We start from the raw sequence: 20,332 nt of genomic DNA, 5'->3' as shown, positions 1-20,332 counted from the left end.
TTTTTTTTTTTTGAGACATGGCATTTTTTTTTGAATGGATTTAACTGCAAAGATGTAATTCTCTGGCTGCTTGGTTTCCATGATATCTTTACTTAATATTGAGCTTGGTTGATCACATCTAAATTATAGAAATAATCTTTTGTGGTTGCTTTATCCCATTATTCCTCTGGATAATTAGATTCTAAAATATTTCCTCATGATGAATGTATATAATTTTGCATGCTAGATAAATACGTCTTGTTGTTACTCATTAGTTATATGGGATTACAGGAGATTTTTTAAAAGGGATGGGCTGACAATTTTGCAAAGTTCATATGAAATAGAAACTTTACAGAAAAAGTATCTGTGTTTTAAAAGTAATTTGCAATTTTCAAATGACTTTGTTTACCCAAGGACTCTTTACTTGACTACCTTTCTTTGTACAGGTAAGATTTCTTCATTCCAAATGTATCTATCTCCAGTCACATGTGCGTGAACTATCTCTACAGCTTACATTATATGCAGCTCACAATGGTAATCCAATGCTCTATATCAGTTCTTTCAGTGGAAAATGGATAACACTGTTATAACTGGACACATTTACAAGTTCTTTGAATCACTTTCGGATGGCACCTCATTCTCATGTCTTCCATGGATTCACCTTTTATGTAGCTCCATCATGCCTCCTCCCAGACTCAAAGAATGTCTGCAACTGACTTCCACCTAGTTAACAGTAGTATCTTTTACAAGATACTAAGAAACTCACTGACACTGAACACCGTTTTGATACCTAGTTACCAAACTCTGTTCTTATTCTTCCTTTTATGCATCATTGATCTTCTAAAGATTATGCAATTTCAATGGAAGGATCTCTTTTTAAAACATATTTGCAAGTACTAACACGCGTATACTCTAATTGTCAAATAATATTTACAATAAACAATAATAAGAAGATGTGAGAGTTGGACCATAAAGAAGGCTGAGCACCAAAGAACTGATGCTTTCAAACTGGAGAAGACTCTTGAAAGTCTCCTGGACAGCAAGGAGATCAAACCAGTCAATCCTAAAGGAAATCAATCCTGAATATTCATTGGAAGGACTGATGCTGAAGTTGAAGCTCCAATACTTTGGCTGCCTGATACAAAGAGCTGACTCATTAGAAAAGACCCTGATTCTGGGAAAGATTGAGGGCAGAAGAAGGAGGCAACAGAGGATGAGATGGTTGGATGGCATCACCGACTCAATGGACATGAGTTTGAGCAAACTCTGGGAGATGGTGAAGGACAGGGAAGCCTGGCGTGCCACAGTCCACAGGATCGCAAAGATTCGGATACGACTTAGCTATTGAACAATGAACGACATTTGCTACATATGGGCCACCAATAAAGAACCTAATGGTGAGGTCAAACTGGAGTTAAGTTGGACCTCTAACCCAACATGACTGGTTTCCCTTCACCATGTGAAGGGACAGATGTGTACACATGGAGAGTGCCATGTGAAGACTTAAGTTATGCTGCCACAAGCCAAGGAACTAACAGAAACAAAGAGAGAAGCCTGCAATGGATGGATCCTTCCCTAGTGTCTTCAGAAAGGGCAGCAACCTGCCTATACCTTCATTTCAGATTTCTGTCCTCCAGAACTGGGAGACAATAAACCTCATTCTAAGCCATCCAGTTTGTGGTATTTCCTTATAGAAGGCCTAGGAAACTAATAAGCTTGCATGCCTGCGTGTGTGCTCAGTCATGTGCAGCTCTTTGCAACCCCATGGACTTAGCCTGCCAGGCTCCTCCGTCCATGGGATTCTCCAGGCAAGAATACTGGAGTGGGTTGAAATTTCCCCCTGCAGGGGCTCTTCCCAACCCAGGGATCAAGCTCATGCCTCCTGCAGCGCCTGCACTGGTAGACGGATTCTTTACTACTGAGCAGCCTGGGAAGCCTAGGTAACTAATATATCCTAACTTTAATAATCAAAACCAATGATTCTCAAGTCTGTCTTTCTCATCCAAACCTTTCCTGAGTTTCATATGCACATACACAATAGCTTCATAGATATTTCCCATCTTGACAATGTTTCTTAAAATGACACGAGATTCAAAATGTCACCTATCATGTAATCCTCCTGATGAAGTCTGCTCTATTTGTGAACTGTTTTTTCTTTATCAATTAAATTGATTTATTTATTAAAGAAGGTACCACTTTCTTCAATGCCCCCTTCCCTTAATTCTCTCATCTAAAATTTTCAGGGTCAGTCAATTCTACATTTTAACAACCCTCTGGTGATGGTTAATTTTATGTGTCAGCTTGGCTGGGCCATGGTATCCACATATTAGTTCAGACTAATGAGGGTGTTTTTGGATGAGATAAATATTTAAGTCAATGGATTTTTGAGTAAATCAGATCGCCCTTTGTAATGCAGGTGGGCCTCATCCAATCAACTGAAGTTCTGAATAGATCAAAAAACTGATCGTCCCTGAGCAAGAGGGAATTCTACCAGCAGATTGCCTTTGGACTTGAACTACAACATGGGTTCTTCCCTGGCTCTCCAGGGTGCCATCCTACTCTGCCGAATTTGGACATGCCAGCTTCTATAATCACATGAACCAATTCCTTAAAATAAATCTGTCTGTACATATCCACAACCTATAGAATAGAACACACTTCTTACTAGTAGCTTCTGTAACGGCACTACCACTGCATTAATTCAGGCCACCATCATCTCTTGTCAAGACTGCGATAACCTCTTAACTTCTGTTGTCTCAGGCTGTTCCCTTTTCAGTCCATTCTTTTGTCAAAATGATCTTTCTGAGAAACCTATGAAAGCACATTAACTTTCTATTTAGAAACATTCATAGATTTACCATAGCTCTCAGTGTAAGACCCTTAGCATAACCAAGAAAATGCACAACCTGTCCCCTACCTCTTGCAGCCTCTTCTCTCAGTACTCCTCCATGCACGTAAGGGAGCTGCTATTCGGTGCTATTCTACTCATTCTGTCACTTAAGGGAGAACTTCCTGCAAATACCCACTGCCATGCTGTGCCCTAGTCCTTTCCCTAACTAAGTGGTCATCAGTTAGGACCTGTTCTTTTCATCCTAATTATGAAACTTGCTTGCTAAATTAGGTTGATACTATCTTATTTTTACCTTGGCAGTTTACTTTTTTCTTTTTATTATTTTTAAAATGTCCTGGTGGCTCAGACATTAAAGAATCTCCCTGCAATGCAGGAGACATAGTTTTGATCCCTGGATTTTGAAGATCCCTTGGAGAAGGGAATGGCTACCCAGTCTAGTATTCTAGTCTGGAGAATCCCATGGACAAAGAAGCCTGTCAGGCTACAGTCCATGGGGTGGCAAAGAGTTGGACACCACTGACCAACTAACACTTTCCCCTTTCACCTCACAGTGATGTACAATATTGTGTTAGTTACAATTGTGTGTTAGTACAGTGCAGTGATTCACTACACACATATATATAGCAAAAGATATATCCCACCCAATTCAAACAGACAGGAAGTAACTAGGCTTGGGGAAATGTCCTCATGACCTTTGCCACGGGCAGGACTTCTCGTGCTGGCTCCCGGCAGGGAAAGACCTCATCTTTAACACAGATTTTATGGAGTGGGCATGAATCAGCAAAGAAACAGAGAGTGAAAGACACCTCAATCTCCACACCTTGAAATGTGTGTGTCTGTGAGTGTATGTGTGTGCTTGTGTTTGGGAAACCCAAATGTTGCACTGAGATTCTGCCTCACTCAAAATTAGGGATGTTGGCATATCTGTGCAGTGACTTGCAAGAGCTGTTATGTTTCATTTTCCTCTGAGTAAATCAGCCATTTATTGAGAATATATATATATATATATATGTATATTCTTTTTCACATTCATTTCCATTATGGTATATTACAGGATACTGAATATAGTTCCCTGTGCCATAAGTGGGACCTTGCTGTTTATCCATTCTGTATACTTTTTTTCTTTTAAAATTATGCTTATTTCCTGGGCAAAAAAATAAACTGTAGTCACTTTCTAAAAATTTTCATGTATTTTAAAGGTATAAACAAAATGGTAGCAACATCACTTTTGAAGATTTGCCAAATATCACTTTAGAAGATTTATGGCAGAGTAATTGATAATGGGGCTTCCCTGGTGGCTCAGATGGTAAAGAATTTGCATGCAGTGCAGGAGACTGGGGTTCGATCCCTGGTTCGGGAAGATCCCCTGGAGAAGGGAATGGCAACCCACTCCAGTATTCTTGCCTGGAGAATCCCATGAACAGAGGAGCCTGGTGGAATACAGTCTGTGGGATCGCAGAGATGGTCGCAACTGAGTGACCAACACTTTCACTTTCAATTATGATAAATACTTGTAATTAACAATGCATAACAATAATTAATAATTAACTTTGGCCACAGAGTGCCTAGGATCAGATCTTGGTTCTACCTCTTACTCTCTATGTCAACTTGGACAACTCCCTTAACTTCTCTGTGCCTCAGTTTCCTAATCCTAAAATGAGATAGTGATACTCTTCTATTAGGGTTTTGTGAGGATTAAATATATTCAAATACATAAAATTCCTAGAACAGTTCCTGATGCACAGTAAGCACTGTATGTTTGCTGTTGTTGCTGTTGTTATTGCTATTATTATTTGACAATGGCATTTATAAGTGAAAAGATGCTATCACCAGACTATTTAGACTCTAATCTTGCTGCTAATACTTCGTATTTGTGTGACCTTGGCAAGTTCTTAATTTCTATGAGCTTCAGTTTCCTCATCTGTAAAATGAGATAATAGCATCTGTCTCATAGAGATGTTATGAAGATTAATGTACTTAAAATATGAGAAAGCCTTAGAACAGTGCTTGGCACATGGTAAACATACAGTGCTTGCAATTCTGAATATCATATATTTAGAAACAGGTGGTCCATATTAATCATATTATCTTGCATCCTGTTCAGATTTCGTTTTTAAATTCTCTAACCCTCAGTGGCAAAGGCTATGCTTTTTCATTATTCAGTTGCAGGTACCTGATGCTGACCGCTTTCTTTCCTTACCCTCTCTTCTTTAAAAAGAAAACAAAACCAAAGCAAAAAAATTCACCTTTTATATGCAGTCATTCTTGCTAACCAAGAAAACAACTTACTTCATACTATATGGATATACCAGTATTTTGTTTGTAGGCTCACAACTGGACAAGGTGCTTTCTCCCTATTTTTTTTCAGCTTTTAATAGTGCTGTCAATATCCATTAAGACGTGAAACGTTCAAGATCCCAAGGGAGGGTGTTAGTCATTACTGTACTATCAATAGGCACGTGCCAATAAAATAAAATTAAAACCATAAGGCTCATCATCCCAGACCAGTGTTTCTCTTTACATCTCACTCATTCAGAACATATATAATTTGATTAAAGATATGAAAAGAAAAAGAGTGTTGCAACAGCATATTACCTTGCATTGGCTATCAAAAATCCTGTGTTCAGTGTAGGATGACAAGAACTAAAGATAATAATGAGAGATGTTTGATAAAGTTAACTAATAATATGGTAAATTTTCTACCCAAACCATAATTATTCAGTTTATAGTTTAAAGTTAATTAAGTGCAATTATTTTACACTTCAGATGTCTTTTTTTTTAAATGGAAGCACTTCATACCTTTGTTTATATCAATGAGTTGTTTCTTTTTCTTCTGGCGTTCCAACTTTTCTTGTTCAGCTTTCTCTTTTGCAAGCTTTGCCCTCCTAGTCTTCTCTTCCAGTTCTTTTCTCTTGTTGTTTTCTTTCACTGCTTCCTGTACATATAAACAAAGTTAAAAATTCTTACATTGCCTATATATTAGAGGAGTTGTGTAATTTAAAAATTCTATATACACATGTGTAGATGTTCAGAGATGGAACAGTATTATAGCAGCTTTTAGGTATATGTGCATGTACTTTTGAGAGGATGAAATGAGCCGAAGATATTTCTTCTTGGAAAAAAAAAGTATACTCAGGATTAAATTGCTATTACCTGGGGTGCTAGAAAATTAGAAACATGAATATTTACAGATTTACCAATAAACATTCTGTCTCTGTTATTGAAATATGAAATAGTTTTGATACACAAGAAAAAGTTTAATAGGGAAATATGGTTAGCAGGTTTTCTACCACTTTTTTTTTTACACTTTCCTCTTTCCTGAAAAATGTTTTTTTTAAACCAACTGATAAGATTTTTGTGAGGAAAAATGAGATATATTTATAAAGTACTTAGAACACAGTCTATGACAATGATGGTGGTGGTTATCATTACATCTAATGGTGCAGGACATGAAGCAATCAGCCGTATTGTCACAGGAAAGACAAACCTGCAAGTTTAATAGCATTTACACGTCAAGATCTTTAGGAATGCTGAAATGTACTTCCAGCTGTTGTGTGTTTTATTTTGTAAAATGTGTGGAACTCAAGGTAATCAGTACATTTCAGCAGACAGTATGGGATAAAGTTAGAGTAAACAGTTCAGCTGGACTAACAGTACTTTAGAGAAGAGTCATTTTAGAGAAATCTCTATTACAGAGACACATCAACTGCAAGTTCCTTCCATCAAACTGTTCTGCTTTTCTTTTTCCTATTCTAAATCATTAGACCTATTTCACAGCAAGTACCAACTATTTCACAAAAACTGTTTTGTTCCAAAAACACCAAAGAAGAAGACTCAATGACAAGAATACATCTACAAGGCTTGGCCTGGAGGTACCTATATTGAAATATTTTCTCTAATATTAAAAGATATAATAGTTTTCATTTAGGTTTTTTTCTGCATTTCAATTTTATTTTTTTAAGAAATTAATTTATTTTAATTAGAGGTTAATTACTTTAGAATAAACCTTTATTTGTATTTATTTATTTGACTGTGCCACGTCTTAGTTGCAGCATGAAGGATCTCCAATCTTCATTGAGGCATGAGGGATCTTTTTTCTAAGTTGAGGCATGTTGGAATCATTGGTTAGAGCATGTGGGATCTTAGTTCCCAACCAGGGGTCGAACCCAGGCCCCCTGCAATGGAAGTATGGAATCTTAGCCACTGGACTACCAGGGAAGTCCCTATAATAGTTTTCAAAAGCCTTTAAAAAGCACTTTCAAAAATATTATTCTGATTTTCAAGAATTATTGGTACTTCTCCCTTCTACTACTGCTATCACACTAGCACATCTGGAATTATGCTAAGAGCACAAAATACTCTGGCTCCTGTAGACAAACTCAAAGACTTACCACTTAAACCTGAACAATAGAATCATAATTTTAGAGCAGAGTTTCTCAACTTCAGCACTGTTGTCATTTGGGGCAAGACAATTCTTGGTTATAGGCTTCCCAGGTGGCTCAGTGGTAAAGAATCCACCTGCCAAGCAGGAGACGTAGGTTTGATCCCTGGATTGGGAAGGTCCCCTGGAGAAGGAAATGGCAACCCACTCCAGTATTCTCGTTGGGAAATCCCATGGACAGAGGAGCTACAGTTCATGGGGTCACAAAGAGTTGTATACAACTTAGCAACAATAATAAGTTCTTCGTTGGGGCAGTGCTATGTGTCCTATAAGATATTTAGCAGCACTCTTGACCTCCACTGACTAGATGCCAGTAGCACCTCTTTCTGGTTGTGACAGACAAAAATGTCTCCAGAGACTGGCAGATGTTACCCAGGTTGAGCACCACTAACCTAGGGGGTTTTATAGAAATTAATTTATTCACCAACAATTGAAAGTTGCCTGTTCCGCTGAAAGCATCTTCTTTTTGCAGATGTGGAAACTGAGTTCTGAATGAGTTTAACTACTTGTCTAAGGTCACACATTTATGTAATTGCAAAGTTGGGAAAAGAACTCATGTCTCTTCTCAGTATTTAATGTTTATTTGATTCTTTGAGGAAGAAAAGATAATGTTTATCCACATTGGTGGATGTACATTTTGGTGTATTACACCAAAAGCACAAACAACCAAAGAAACAGATAAATAAAACTTCATCAAAAGTAAAAACTTTTATCTATCAAAGAACATTGTCAAGGGAACTCCCTGGTGGTCCAGTGGTTAGAACTTGGCACTCTCACTGCCAGGGCCTGAGTTCAATCCCTGGTTTGGGTACTAAGGTCCTGAAAGCTGTGTGGTGCAGCCAAAAGGGAAGGGGAAAAAAAAGAACACTGTCAAGACAGTGAAGAGATAACCCACAGAATGGGAGAAAATATTTGTAAGTGGTATATCTCATAGGACTATATAAAAATTTTACTATTCAACCATAAAAAGACAAAAAAACCAACTAAAAATGGGCAAAGGATTTGAATGGTCATTTTTGCAAAGAAGATAGAGAGCCAATAAGTATATGAAAAGACATTCGATATCATTAGTCACTAGTGAATTGCAAATCAAAATCACAGTGAGGTACCACTTTATGAATACTAAGATGGCTATAATAAAAAAACAACAAAACACATAATAACAAGTGAGGAATTGGAAAAATTCGAATGCCTTGCATGGCTCATGTGAAAGTAAAATAGTGAGTCATCTTGGAAAGCTGTCTGAGTTCTTCAAAATGCTAAACATAGAGTTACAATAGGAACCAACAATTCCACTTCTGGATATATATCCAGGAGAAAAGAAAACACATGTTCATACAAAAACTTGTGCAAGATTTTTCATTAGAAGGATTATTTCCAATAGCCAATAACTGGAGACAACCCAAATGTCTATCAACTGATAAACAAAATATGGTACATACTGTTTATGGAATATTATTCGACCATAAAAAGAATAAAGTACTGATACATGCTGCAACGTGAATGAACCTTAAAATATTATGCTAAGTGAAAGAAGTCAAACACAAAAGGCCACATATGGTATGATTCCATTCGGATGTAGTGTCCAGAGTAGACAAATCCATGGAGAGACAGAAGGAGGAGCGGGAACGGAGAATGACTGCTAATGACTATGGGGCTTCGTTTTGGTCATGATGAAAATGTTCTGCAATTATGTAGGGGTGATGGGTGCAGAATCTTGAGGATATATGAAAAAGCACCGATTTGGTACTTCAAACTGTTGAATTTTATGAGATGTAAATTATATCTCAATAAAAATTAATAAAATAAGTATTTGAAAAAGGCAGGACTGAAATAAAATTGTAACTTAGAAAAAAGGCAACATACATTCAGGCTCTGACACTAACAAGTGGCATGATCTTTGGTAAGTAACATAAGAGGAGGTGAGCAGCAGAAGAGAGAAGGGCGGTTAATGCTTGTGTATATTTTATTACCAGTCAGATTTCTGATCTGGTGAACCATCAACTAACATGTGGATGGACGCTTCCATTATCAGTCTACTGGACTATATAGCTGTTGAGTGCTGTCATTTATTATGAAGATAGAAAAAACTGGTAACTTGTAGTTGTATTTCTTCCTTGTCCTGATAATAACAGCTATTTTTTAATGGAAAATTATTATGTTTCAGGTATTTAAAGTAAAGAACTTCAGATATTTATAAAAAACCTACAAAACAATTAGTATTTGTTCTCATTTTACAGATGGCAAAACTTAGGTTCAGGTGGGTTAAATGAGATGTCCAAGGCTCTGCTGCTGCTGCTGCTAAGTCACTTCAGTCGTGTCCGACTCTGTGCGACCCCATAGACAGCAGCCCACCAGGCTCCCCCGTCCCTGGGATTCTCCAGGCAAGAACACTGGAGTGGGGTGCCATTTCCTTCTCCAGTGCATGAAAGTGAAAAGGGAAAGTGAAGTCGCTCAGTCGGGTCCAAGTCTTCGTGACTCCATGGACTGAAGCCCACCAGGCTCCTCCATCCATGGGGATCTGCAGGTACTTAAACAGCAGAACCACATATGTTCACTCACATTACCATGATGCCTTCCAAGTAAAGTTGTCAGATAAACAACAGGACACTCAGCTAAATTTGAATGTCAGATAGTATTTCATTCTCTTTTGTGACTCAGTAATAACATGAATTTTTTTTTTTAGTTTATGTATATCTCATTCAATACTTAGCATATACTTATATTAAAAAATTTCATGCAATAGTTGGGACATATTGATACAAAAACTCATTCATTATCCATACAATCTTTGGGATATACTCATGCTAAGAAAATCAGGTAATATGTGGGACATGTTGATAACAAAAGATTTTAGCATAGTTTATCTGAAATTCAACTTTAACTGGGCATCCAATATTTTTATGTGAAAAATTTGGCAACCTTATTCCCAAGACTGTTGATATTTTTATAAGTATTCTTTTGTATACTAAGATTATATAATGAAGATAGTAGAATAATTATAAAAAAACAAAAAAGCCCAAATCTAAACTATACTCTGAGAAAAGAAATGATATAGATCATTGATAGGCATTTTGTGGTTCATGAACTTTACTCATACTATTTCTATAGCATTCTTCACATTTTGTTTCTTTTATTTCTTAAAAATAAAACTAAAAAAAGTTTATATAAAAATCTAAACTAATACAATTTAGAAGAAAATCAGTCAATAATATCACCAAATCACTAGTAGAAAAATTTATCATAGGCGAATGGGTTAAATTTCTGTATGAAAGGGAGACTTGCAACTGGCATTTCTAAAACAGCATGAGGGTGGGATGATTTGGGAGAATGGCATTGAAACATGTATACTATCATGTAAGAAACTAAGTGCCAGTCTGTGTTCGATACAGGATACAGGATGCTTGGGGCTGGTGCAGGGGGATGATCCAGAGAGATGATATGGGGTGGGAGGCGGGAGGGGGATTCAGGATTGGGAGCTTGTATACACCCGTGGTGGATTCATGTCAATGTGTGGCAAAACCAATACAGTATTGTAAAGTAAAATAAAGTAAAAAAAAAAAAAAAAAAAAAACACCATGAATGTAAGTCTATAAACAATGGAGCAGACCAAGCAATAGGCCCAACAGTTGACATCTTAAATGTTTCAGGAATAAATTTAAGTATGAAACAATCACAGAATTTGAAATGGCATAATGGCGTAATCTTAAAGAGACTGAAACAAAGAGGAAAATAATTTCTGTGGCTTGGCAATAATAGAAATGAATGCAGACATCTATAGAGGCATGTACTTTTCAAGCAACACAGACTGTGGAGTAAGATTCAGTTCTGATATCACCAATTCTGCCTTCATGAAGAAGCATCATGCTAAAAAGAAGATCCTATTCTTCTTGGTGCTTTTACTCTTTGGCTCTGGCTTTAGAAAATTAGAGATGGGAAACACATGCCTATTTAATGATCTCTACATATGAAATAAATTTACAATGAGAAAGGGAAATCTTAACTATGGTTTCATACCAGCAATCTTTAATTTTACTAGAGAGAAAGATAAATTTCAAAAATTTTGAAATTTTGGTGAACTCTCCAAAAAATATGAAGACTGATGAGAGAACTCTTTTGAGGGATGGGATGTATTTTTTTCATCCTAATTCTTATAAAACAACATCCAAATAATTAAAAGAATAAAAGCAACAGGAGCAAATTTGAGATTGGAATTTTTAAAAAACCTTTAAGTAATTGACTGTGATTAACAACACTTTATATCTGTTGAGCCTCACTAAACATTTTAAATGCTAACTTGTCTGCTTCAACAAGATTCTCGAGTAGGCATCAATCATTTCTTAGGGTTGGGAATGCCACCTGATTAGATTCTGTCAATGTGAAGAACTGTGTTCTGTTAAGAGGATGCTAATTGAGAAAGTGTTTTGGTAGTAACCTCACCAAGATAAGAAATGCTTACAGAAAAAAAAAAGCCAGTTTTACTGGCTTATTTTTTTTTCAAGAGTCAGGAAAAAGCACAGGAGTAAAATGCAACAAAAAATGTCTCCAAGATAGATTGTGAAATTTTTGTATTCCCCAACCTCATTTTAAATGCCTCACTGAGAGAGAAGAAGAAATTACAAATCTTATTTCCTTTGTTGGGCATAATTAACAAATGAGACCTACAGACGAAAATGTCATATGTTAGACAACAACAACAACAACAACAAAATCCAGACCTCATGTAAATGATAAGACTTCTTATATATTCCAATTAAACTTTAAGAAACGGATGAAACTGGTTTAGAAAATTCCAAGGGGTTCAGATGCCAGCCTCCTTCATGTTAGGTCTACACAAACCGAGCATCTTCCAATCTCGTGATATTTAAAAATGAAAACCACTGCCCACCAAAACCTATTCCTTACTTCCATTGTGTTCAAGGGCTTTTGATCCCAGTGCTGACTTCAGAGGCACTCTGCAAGCACTGTGATCTCACTGAAATTCAAAGTATACTTGAGGGATGGAGAAATAGAGCAATTAGCAAGAAAAATGGATCTTGGAGTCACCTTAACCTGTTTTCATATCCAAGTTCCCATCACTTATCCTAAGAGCTGTGTGACCTTGACAAGTTAGTTACTTCATTTCTCTGAGCTTTAATGTACACATCTGTAGAACGGAGATGCTAAGTCACTTCAGTCATGTCCAACTCTTTGTGACCCAATGGACAGTAGACCACCAGGCTCCTCTGTCCATGGCATTCTCCAGGCATGAATATTGGAGTGCGTTGCCATGCCCTCCTCCAGGGGATCTTCCTGACCCAGGGATTCGAACCTGCGTCTCTTACATCTTTTTGCATTGGCAGGCGGGTTCTTTACCACTAGCACCAGTTAGTACTACACTCAAATTGCAACAGATTAAGGGAAATAATGTTTATATAAAACTGAAGACGATGCCTGGTACAGAGAAATACTCACTACATGATGGCAGTCATTATTATATGTGAAAGAAACATCTGAAAGTAAATGGCAAGCACACATGACCTTTTCAATAGCTTAATTTGCACGATCCCCTGTCTCTTTTTTGGAAGACACGAGGATGTGATCCTTGACTAGAAATGTAGCACCTTGATACCATCTACCCTCATAAGCATACGGAACATGATTTTCAACTGTACCATATCACTGGCATTGAAGGTAACATTATTTATTTATTTATTTTGGTCCCACCGCACAGGATCAAACCTGTGTCCCCAGAAATAGAAGTGCAGAGTCTTAACAGCTAGACCACCAGGGAAGTCCCTTAAAGGTAATTTTAAAAATTCATATATATATGTCACTATAACTTGGCACTCATGGAAAAAAAACCTAGAAATTTATTTTTTTCTCTTTTGAGTTTTGAATTATCCTGGGTATCTGTGAGAATATCCTTGGCAACATTGTGATTCATTTTCAGTATTGGAAGCTGTATTAGAAGAGAGTCACACAACCTTAAAAGAATGTATTGAAAATGTCCTGGTGAAAAAATTGGCAATGCTGTTGCCAGAGGCACACTGTGATCACGCCACTGAGTGTTTCTTCATTCATCAGGGATGTCAGAAGGATTCACAAATGATACTGAGTCAAATCATTTGGCAACAATATAAAGAAACCTGGTATACATTATATTGAAAATCTTTTTATACGCTAAAGGTGAATCAGCGAGAGAGAATTGTTTGATGAAAACTCAGTGAAATAGGTGAATTCTCTCCACATCTTTTATCTTGAACTGTCCTAGCATCTGATCCTTTTTAGCTTTAATTCAAACTGTGCTGTTGGAGCTTTTTTTTCTTTTACCTTCTTTCTGTCTTATATTACCATTTCTGAATTTGAAATTGTTTCTTTTAATCTCTTTTAAAATAACACAGAACACTTAAAATTCAAATCAAAGAACTGCTGACTTGGATACTGTAAATTTCTGTTTCTTAGACAAGTATGATGATTCTAAGGATCCATTTTATAATGCATCTTGTTGATAAGATTTCTCAAATTTCCTGACCCAGGAATTTTATGTCCAGAGTAAAAATGATGGGAAAGAGGCCTATTATATTTTGTTCCTCTCAAGTCAAGACCCATAATCTAAACATTCTGAGTAGAGCAGCATACCCTTGTGAACACAGGATGGCCTTTAGGAGTTAAGAAATCTGGCTTAAATCCTAGCTGTCTAGCGACCATCATGCTTTATCTCCTTGGCCCACTTACTTAACTGTGCTAAGCCTGCTTTGCTGAAATACGAAATACCTGTACTTCACAGTGTTGCTCTGTGAGTTTTTGAGATATTGCATCTGAAGCCATTAAGCACAGTGCTTGGCACATTATAGAAGTATGCAGTAAATGGGGGTGGTTATTATTATTATATAATTCCACAGTTGGGCAATACCAGTTCAGGATCTGTACTCCCTTTCAAAACCCTAGCCCAGAGGCTTGCAAACATGTGCACATGCGCACTGGGGAGGGGGAGGTTTCCTTTTGATATACAAATCTTGCAACATCCAGTAAAACTATGAAGAAACAAAACATACACTCTTTCTCAGACCCCAAAACTTTATACAGACAGGACTTGCCTTCTCAATTCATGAATAAAAAGATACTGATAGGATATACAATAATTTTGGGGGGAAATTCTGGTGTTAATATACTGTACTTAACAGATCTAAGAAACAAAACAGCACAGAATATTTTGCTATGTAAACTAATAATGAAATTCACATATCATCTTATTTAGAGTTCAACACACCTTATGAGACCTGTGGCAAAAACAGAGAGATGAAGTTTCCTGGGGAAAGGCAGTAGATTTTTTTTTTTTCCTGTTATTGTTTTTTAACATCTGGAGTTAGTTCTGTCATCTCCCTGAGAAAATTAAGCACATACTCCAAGGCCATCTGACTTGGAAATAAGAAGTTTTATTTCTTTTGAATTTATCTCAGAATGTCATAGTCATTTGTTCTGCTTAAAGGAGAATTAGCGTACACTCGGCCCTCTACCCCAGGCTTTGCAAAACTCTCCTCAAGTGACCAATAGGAGGTTGCCAGTTGGTGGCTCAGTGGTAAAGAATCTGCCTGCCATGTAGGAGACACAAGAGACGTGGGTTCAATCCCTGGGTGGGGAAGATCCCATGGAGAAGGAAATATCTACCCACTCCAGTATCCTTGCCTGGAAAACCCCATGCACAGAGGAGCCTGGTGGGCTAAGAGTCGGACACAATTTAGCAACTAAACAATAAGAATAACAAAGTCTTGCTGGAAAACCATCTACTGGATGATTTCAAAGAGAAGATATGATGATATAATCTTTTTGCTTGTTGGTGGGGTTCTCATTTAATTTCAGGCATAACTGGAGGCAAGATAGGTAGAGATAGAAAGGTTGTCCAGACCAGTGAACTAGGGTTATAGGAGCAATGTCCTTTCCCTGTCCCAGAGATGTGCTGAGCATGACAAGGCAAAGGAAAGGCAATTCTATGTGTGATGCCTCATTATCATCTCCCAGATTAATTTTCTTTAACAAAATTCTCTTTCCTTTCCAACACTCTGTTACATATAGATAGATACCTAACACACTCTGCTTGAACTGTTCTGGCTCCTAGACATTTCTGCAGTTTGCTGCACTTGCCTGTAACCAAGGATAAGAGTTGCTGGGAAACACAGATGCCAATATATGTTACCACTACCGATGTGGAACTTGGGCTGAGGTCCCTATTTGTTAGGATAACTGGGTGAAAATCCTAAAGAATACCAAAGGTCAGAGTAAATCTGGACTCATCTACTCTTCCAGATCTTTCTCACTCCCATTTGAGAATGATGATATCAGGTTACACAATGTGAGAGATGAGCTTTTCAGCCTCTGAACAAAGAATTGAACCACCAGATGATTAGCAAAAAAAAAAAAAAAAACAACCCTATATAAGATAGTACAATGATTTGGGCACAAATTAAGGCTTTCCATTAAAGAGAAGAAGGAATCTTACTCTTTAATTAACATCAAAGAGCTTTAGATATTCCTTTTCTCTAGTTTCACTGTGTTTAGAGGGCATATTGGCTTGAAGGAATCGTGACAAATGCTCAGGGCACAGAATTTTCAGCTGCAGCCACCACACTCTGAGAGTCAGTACCTCTGAAGACTCTGTCAGCACTGTAATACTGCTAAACTTTTTTTTTTTCCTTCTCAGATATTTCCACTTATTACAGTACAAATGACCTATAAAATTCCTCTTATGCAAGATCTCATGAATACTTCATCAACCAATCAACTATGATTGTAACTGAAAAGTCTTTCTTTCTCACTGGGGTAATTGAAACCTTGATTAGCTTGCTCGAGTACTTAGGTGTCTCTGTAATAGACATGGAACAAATGTATTGATACTGTAGTTAGAAATTCAAGTCGTGCTTATTAACCTTTGTAAATAAGGTATGAATCACAGAAGTGCAGGCTAAATAACCAAATCAAACAAAATAGGTATTTTCTACCTTCTTAGATTAATTAACCTGCAGTGCAGGAGACCCGGGTTCGACTCCTGGGTCAGGAAGATCCCCTGGAGAAGGAAATGACAATCCACTCTAGTATTCTTGCCTGGGAAATCCCACGGACAGAGGAACCTGGTGGGCTACGTCCATGGGGTTGCAAAGTTTAAATGTCTCCTAATCAGTGAGGATTTCCCTTATCATCTTACATAAAATAATCCACTAATGAACTTCCTAGCTCCATCCCCCATTACTGTAGTTTCCTTACATAAGAGGTCAAACCTACTTAAACTTTCGATATGCTTCACATTTTCTAAGAACTGGAAGTTGGAGTTCATCAGTTTACACAATAATACTTTTCTGCCTGGGAATTCTCAAAACATGAAATTCCCAAAAACATCTCTACACTTCTCATATTTCTTTCTTGTGGAAAATCTGAGTGGCCAGGAACATCGCCCACCTTCAAATGGTTGGCTCTCTGCATCATCCAAAGGTTATGGTTCACTGACTTCTGTATTTATTTTCTTTAAAATGCCAGTGTGTAGTGTTTCCAAGGCCTGAAACCCATGACATTTGTCACGTGGAAATAGCACCACACACTGCAGTGAAACTTCACTTGTGTAGAGATTAGTGTTTGCACAGAACCTCCAAGGTTACAAGAAAAAAATCTGTTTTAATTTTGGAAAGGAGATCTTTGTTTTCACTGCATGATCCACACACATTTGTAACACATCGCTTTGCCAGTGATCTTTTCGTTTCAGACTAAACTGTCTCAGGTTCGGGTGGAAGGTTTAGATGAAAACTTTCTTGAGTTTATTTGTATAACTAACTCCCTTTTGGCAGAGGGGAGACTCATAGAAGAATCTGATCTGTTGCAGGAGAGGAAGACAGTTAAGTGAATTCCAGTACATGCTCACTAAAGGAGCCCTCTCTTGTATTCAGCACAACCAGCTTCCTGTTCAGCCTCCTTAAGAAACAAATAAAAAATTAATGCATCTTTCACACACTGTACATATCAGGAGATTTGACAGACAAACAGATCTCTGCACACCAGTGTGGTCGTGAAGAGAATCTCAAAGGTAAATTATTCAAAAAGGGAAGAAGGAAAAAAAGAAGACTGTTATGTGCAAATCTCCTTGGATATTAAACTTGCAGTTGGTTACAAAGTGGTCATGCTTTGTAATGAAGGCTGGCTATAATCCCCAAGGCCTTCTTTTAAAATTTGCCTTACAACTGCAAAAACCATGGGATCTGAAGTTGGAGGAAAAACTGCCTCTCTCGTCACAGTCCATTAGAATGCTGAACTCTGATTAGTTAGAAGTTAATCTACAATCTGGAGCATGGTAGAGGTTTTCAAATGCTGCAGGTTTCTGCAGACATATTTTTCTTCATAGCTATTGGAATATCTCTCTTTCCATCTCGGAAAGAAAAACAATTGAGTTTGACATGCCTCTATGGACCGCGACTTGATTAAACTCTATGAAGCGCTTTGAGTGCCTACAGGAAGTTAATCTATAATTTTTTAAAAAAAATTCTATTTTTAATCAAAGGAACAAAATGAAATTCTAAAGTGACTGATAAATGGGAAAACATCTCGAGGAGGGTTGGGTGGGGGGAGATGGCAAAACAAGTGGCATGTTTCAGCTCTGTGAGCTGAGTTTACTGCCTTATTAGTCATGATCTTAGACGATAGAAGCAGCAGCACAATCAATAAGGTTTTCGATGAGACAAGTTTGGGTGGGTTGAAAAGCACCTCGGAGACTTGGATAAGAATATTAAATTATGTTGACAAGGAGAAATATACACTCAGAACAGGAAAGACCCCCCAGTGCTCGCTGCAGTCTTCTGCCTATGAGTACGGTTCCATGACCTCCCACAGGAACCAATGCTGATAGTTAATCACCTTGAAAAGGAAATACTTCCCTATGTCTAACTAAAAGCTATCAGTTTCTCAAGCCCATAGCTTGTCTATCATCTGCTGAGAAATAGAAACCTGGTCAATATGTTTCTTAAAAGTCTTTACATGTATAAACACGTAAAACAGTATAATGTGTTTCCTTAGACATTTTATAATGTTATAACAGTATAACATGTCCCTAGGAACCACTTTGGTGCCCAATGAGTCCCACAAAAGTAAAGCTGATTCTCAAAGGCAGTGTGGAGTGAATTTCCGAGTTTTTAGGGTAAATGTTAGGAGGAAGGATGGGGTCAGAGAGGCCCTTAAGAAAATTAGTCCAGACTCCAAATTAAGTCGCTCAATATCATTTTCTAAAATAACAACTCTCAGAGAGTTTTTTCTATGGATTTACTAATGTTGAGGTTTTGCCCTGGGTTTTCTCTACTTGTTGGACATTATTAGGTTTCTTTGTTCTCATATGTATGCCCTGCACTCCCCAAAATAAACAAAGCTAGGAAGATATACCCTAAAAGATGGGTTAACCAGTACCTACAGTAAGGATATTCCCAGTTGTCATCCTCTAATTCTCTCAACTTATCATAGCACTTGTTTTGTAACATTATAAGGTGCAACTGTAAATTTACAAGATTGGTTCCAATATATCTATTTAAACCAGGAACCCCATCCTTCAAATGGCCACCTTGGGAAGCCACAGACTTATTTTGGTGAGGGCTATTACACTGTGATTGAAACTCCTCTTTCAGAATTGACCTCTGAATCAAATAAAATCAGTCTCATTAATTTAGATTCACAATATTTTTGACCAGAGACTTGGTTACCCTGTTCAATCATACATCTTATTAATAAAACTTGGCTCAATATCACTTTAGGCTGTTTTTAAAAATCAAATCCACCCTCAAATTGCAAAGATTTAGTACCCCTGAAAAGATCTAAAGCACGTGCTACATAACCCTTAGGAAAAACCTAAAACAGGCATTTCCAAAATATTTTGGGAAATGTTATTATCTTTTGATTAAGATAACAATGGTGGTAAAAGTCCTTAAACTCTACACACTTCTGATTTGAGTTTAAAAAATAGTCCCTCCTCATATACCACTGATTCATGATAAATAATCATATGTGAAGAATCAAAAATATTTCTAGTGAATGTGTACATGTTCCTGTATCTATGCTATCTGCTCAATGCCCTTAATTATTTTACGTTTGACTAGTTCCTCGGTGAACCTCCTTCCGAGGGAAGACACACATCAAAAAATATTCATATATATATATATATATATATATATAATTTGCATATACATATTAAATTTTTATATGTAAATAAATTCTAATAAAGTGTTAAAAAATCCTCAGGACATATTGCCACTGACAATTGTTCTGTCCTTTGGGTGATGTGAAAGACAGGGAAAGGAAGAAAAGGCCCAGGAAGTAGAAAGGTAAGACAAAAGGAGCCATATTTGCATCCAGTGACTTCCGTCTTCTCTGAGAAGCAGGAAACATTCCTTGAGTAACTACCATGTAGGAGAACCAGCAAAAGTGTTATACACAAGGTTCCTGTGCTTCTGCAGATGGTGACTGCAGACATGAAATTAAAAGACGCTTGCTCCTTGGAAGAAAAGCTATGACCAACCTAGATAGCAGATTAGAAAGCAGAGACAATACTTTGACAACAAAGATCCATCTAGTCAAAGCTATGGTTTTTCCAGTGGACATGTATGGATATGAGAGTTGGACTATAAAGAAAGCTGAGTGCTGAAGAACTGATGCTTCTGAACTGTGGTGTTGGAGAAGACTCTTAAGAGTCCCTTGGATTGCAAGAAGATCCAACCAGTCCATCCTAAAGGAAATCAGTCCTGAATATTCATTGGAAGGACTGATGCTGAAGCTGAAACTCCAGTGCTTTGGCCACCTGATGGGAAGAACTGACTCTTTGGAAAAGATTCTGATGCTGAGAAAGACTGAAGGCAGGGCGAGTGATGGAACTGAACTGAACTTGTGCTGCTGATACTTAGGGGTCGTCTAAAGAAAGACTAGAGTGTTAGAATTCTTTAAGCCAATCTCTTAGATTGTCCATTGAAATAGCATTCTAGAGTCTAGAGAGTAGATCCTACTTTTTAAAAAATCATTGTGAATAAAAGTCACATGTTCAGTTCAATCACTCAGTCCTATCT

At 37.3% G+C, this 20,332-nt stretch overlaps 1 protein-coding gene across 6 annotated transcripts in view; it reads right to left on the bottom strand.

The window, feature by feature from the left end:
* The window catches only part of DIAPH2 (diaphanous related formin 2), a 968,119-nt gene that overhangs the window by 203,783 nt on the left and 744,004 nt on the right, over window positions 1-20,332 (bottom strand). For all 6 annotated transcript variants that reach the window (XM_040266684.1, XM_040266683.1, XM_040266685.1 and 3 more), the window contains one exon: window positions 5,630-5,765. In XM_040266684.1, coding sequence (XP_040122618.1) covers window positions 5,630-5,765 — 136 coding nt within the window. The remainder of the gene's footprint in view (window positions 1-5,629; window positions 5,766-20,332) is intronic.

The sequence above is a fragment of the Oryx dammah genome, unplaced genomic scaffold (assembly GCF_014754425.2).
Source record: "Oryx dammah isolate SB20612 unplaced genomic scaffold, SCBI_Odam_1.1 HiC_scaffold_23, whole genome shotgun sequence".
Classification (NCBI taxonomy): domain Eukaryota; kingdom Metazoa; phylum Chordata; class Mammalia; order Artiodactyla; family Bovidae; genus Oryx; species Oryx dammah.
This window is presented reverse-complemented; position numbering and strand designations above follow the sequence as displayed.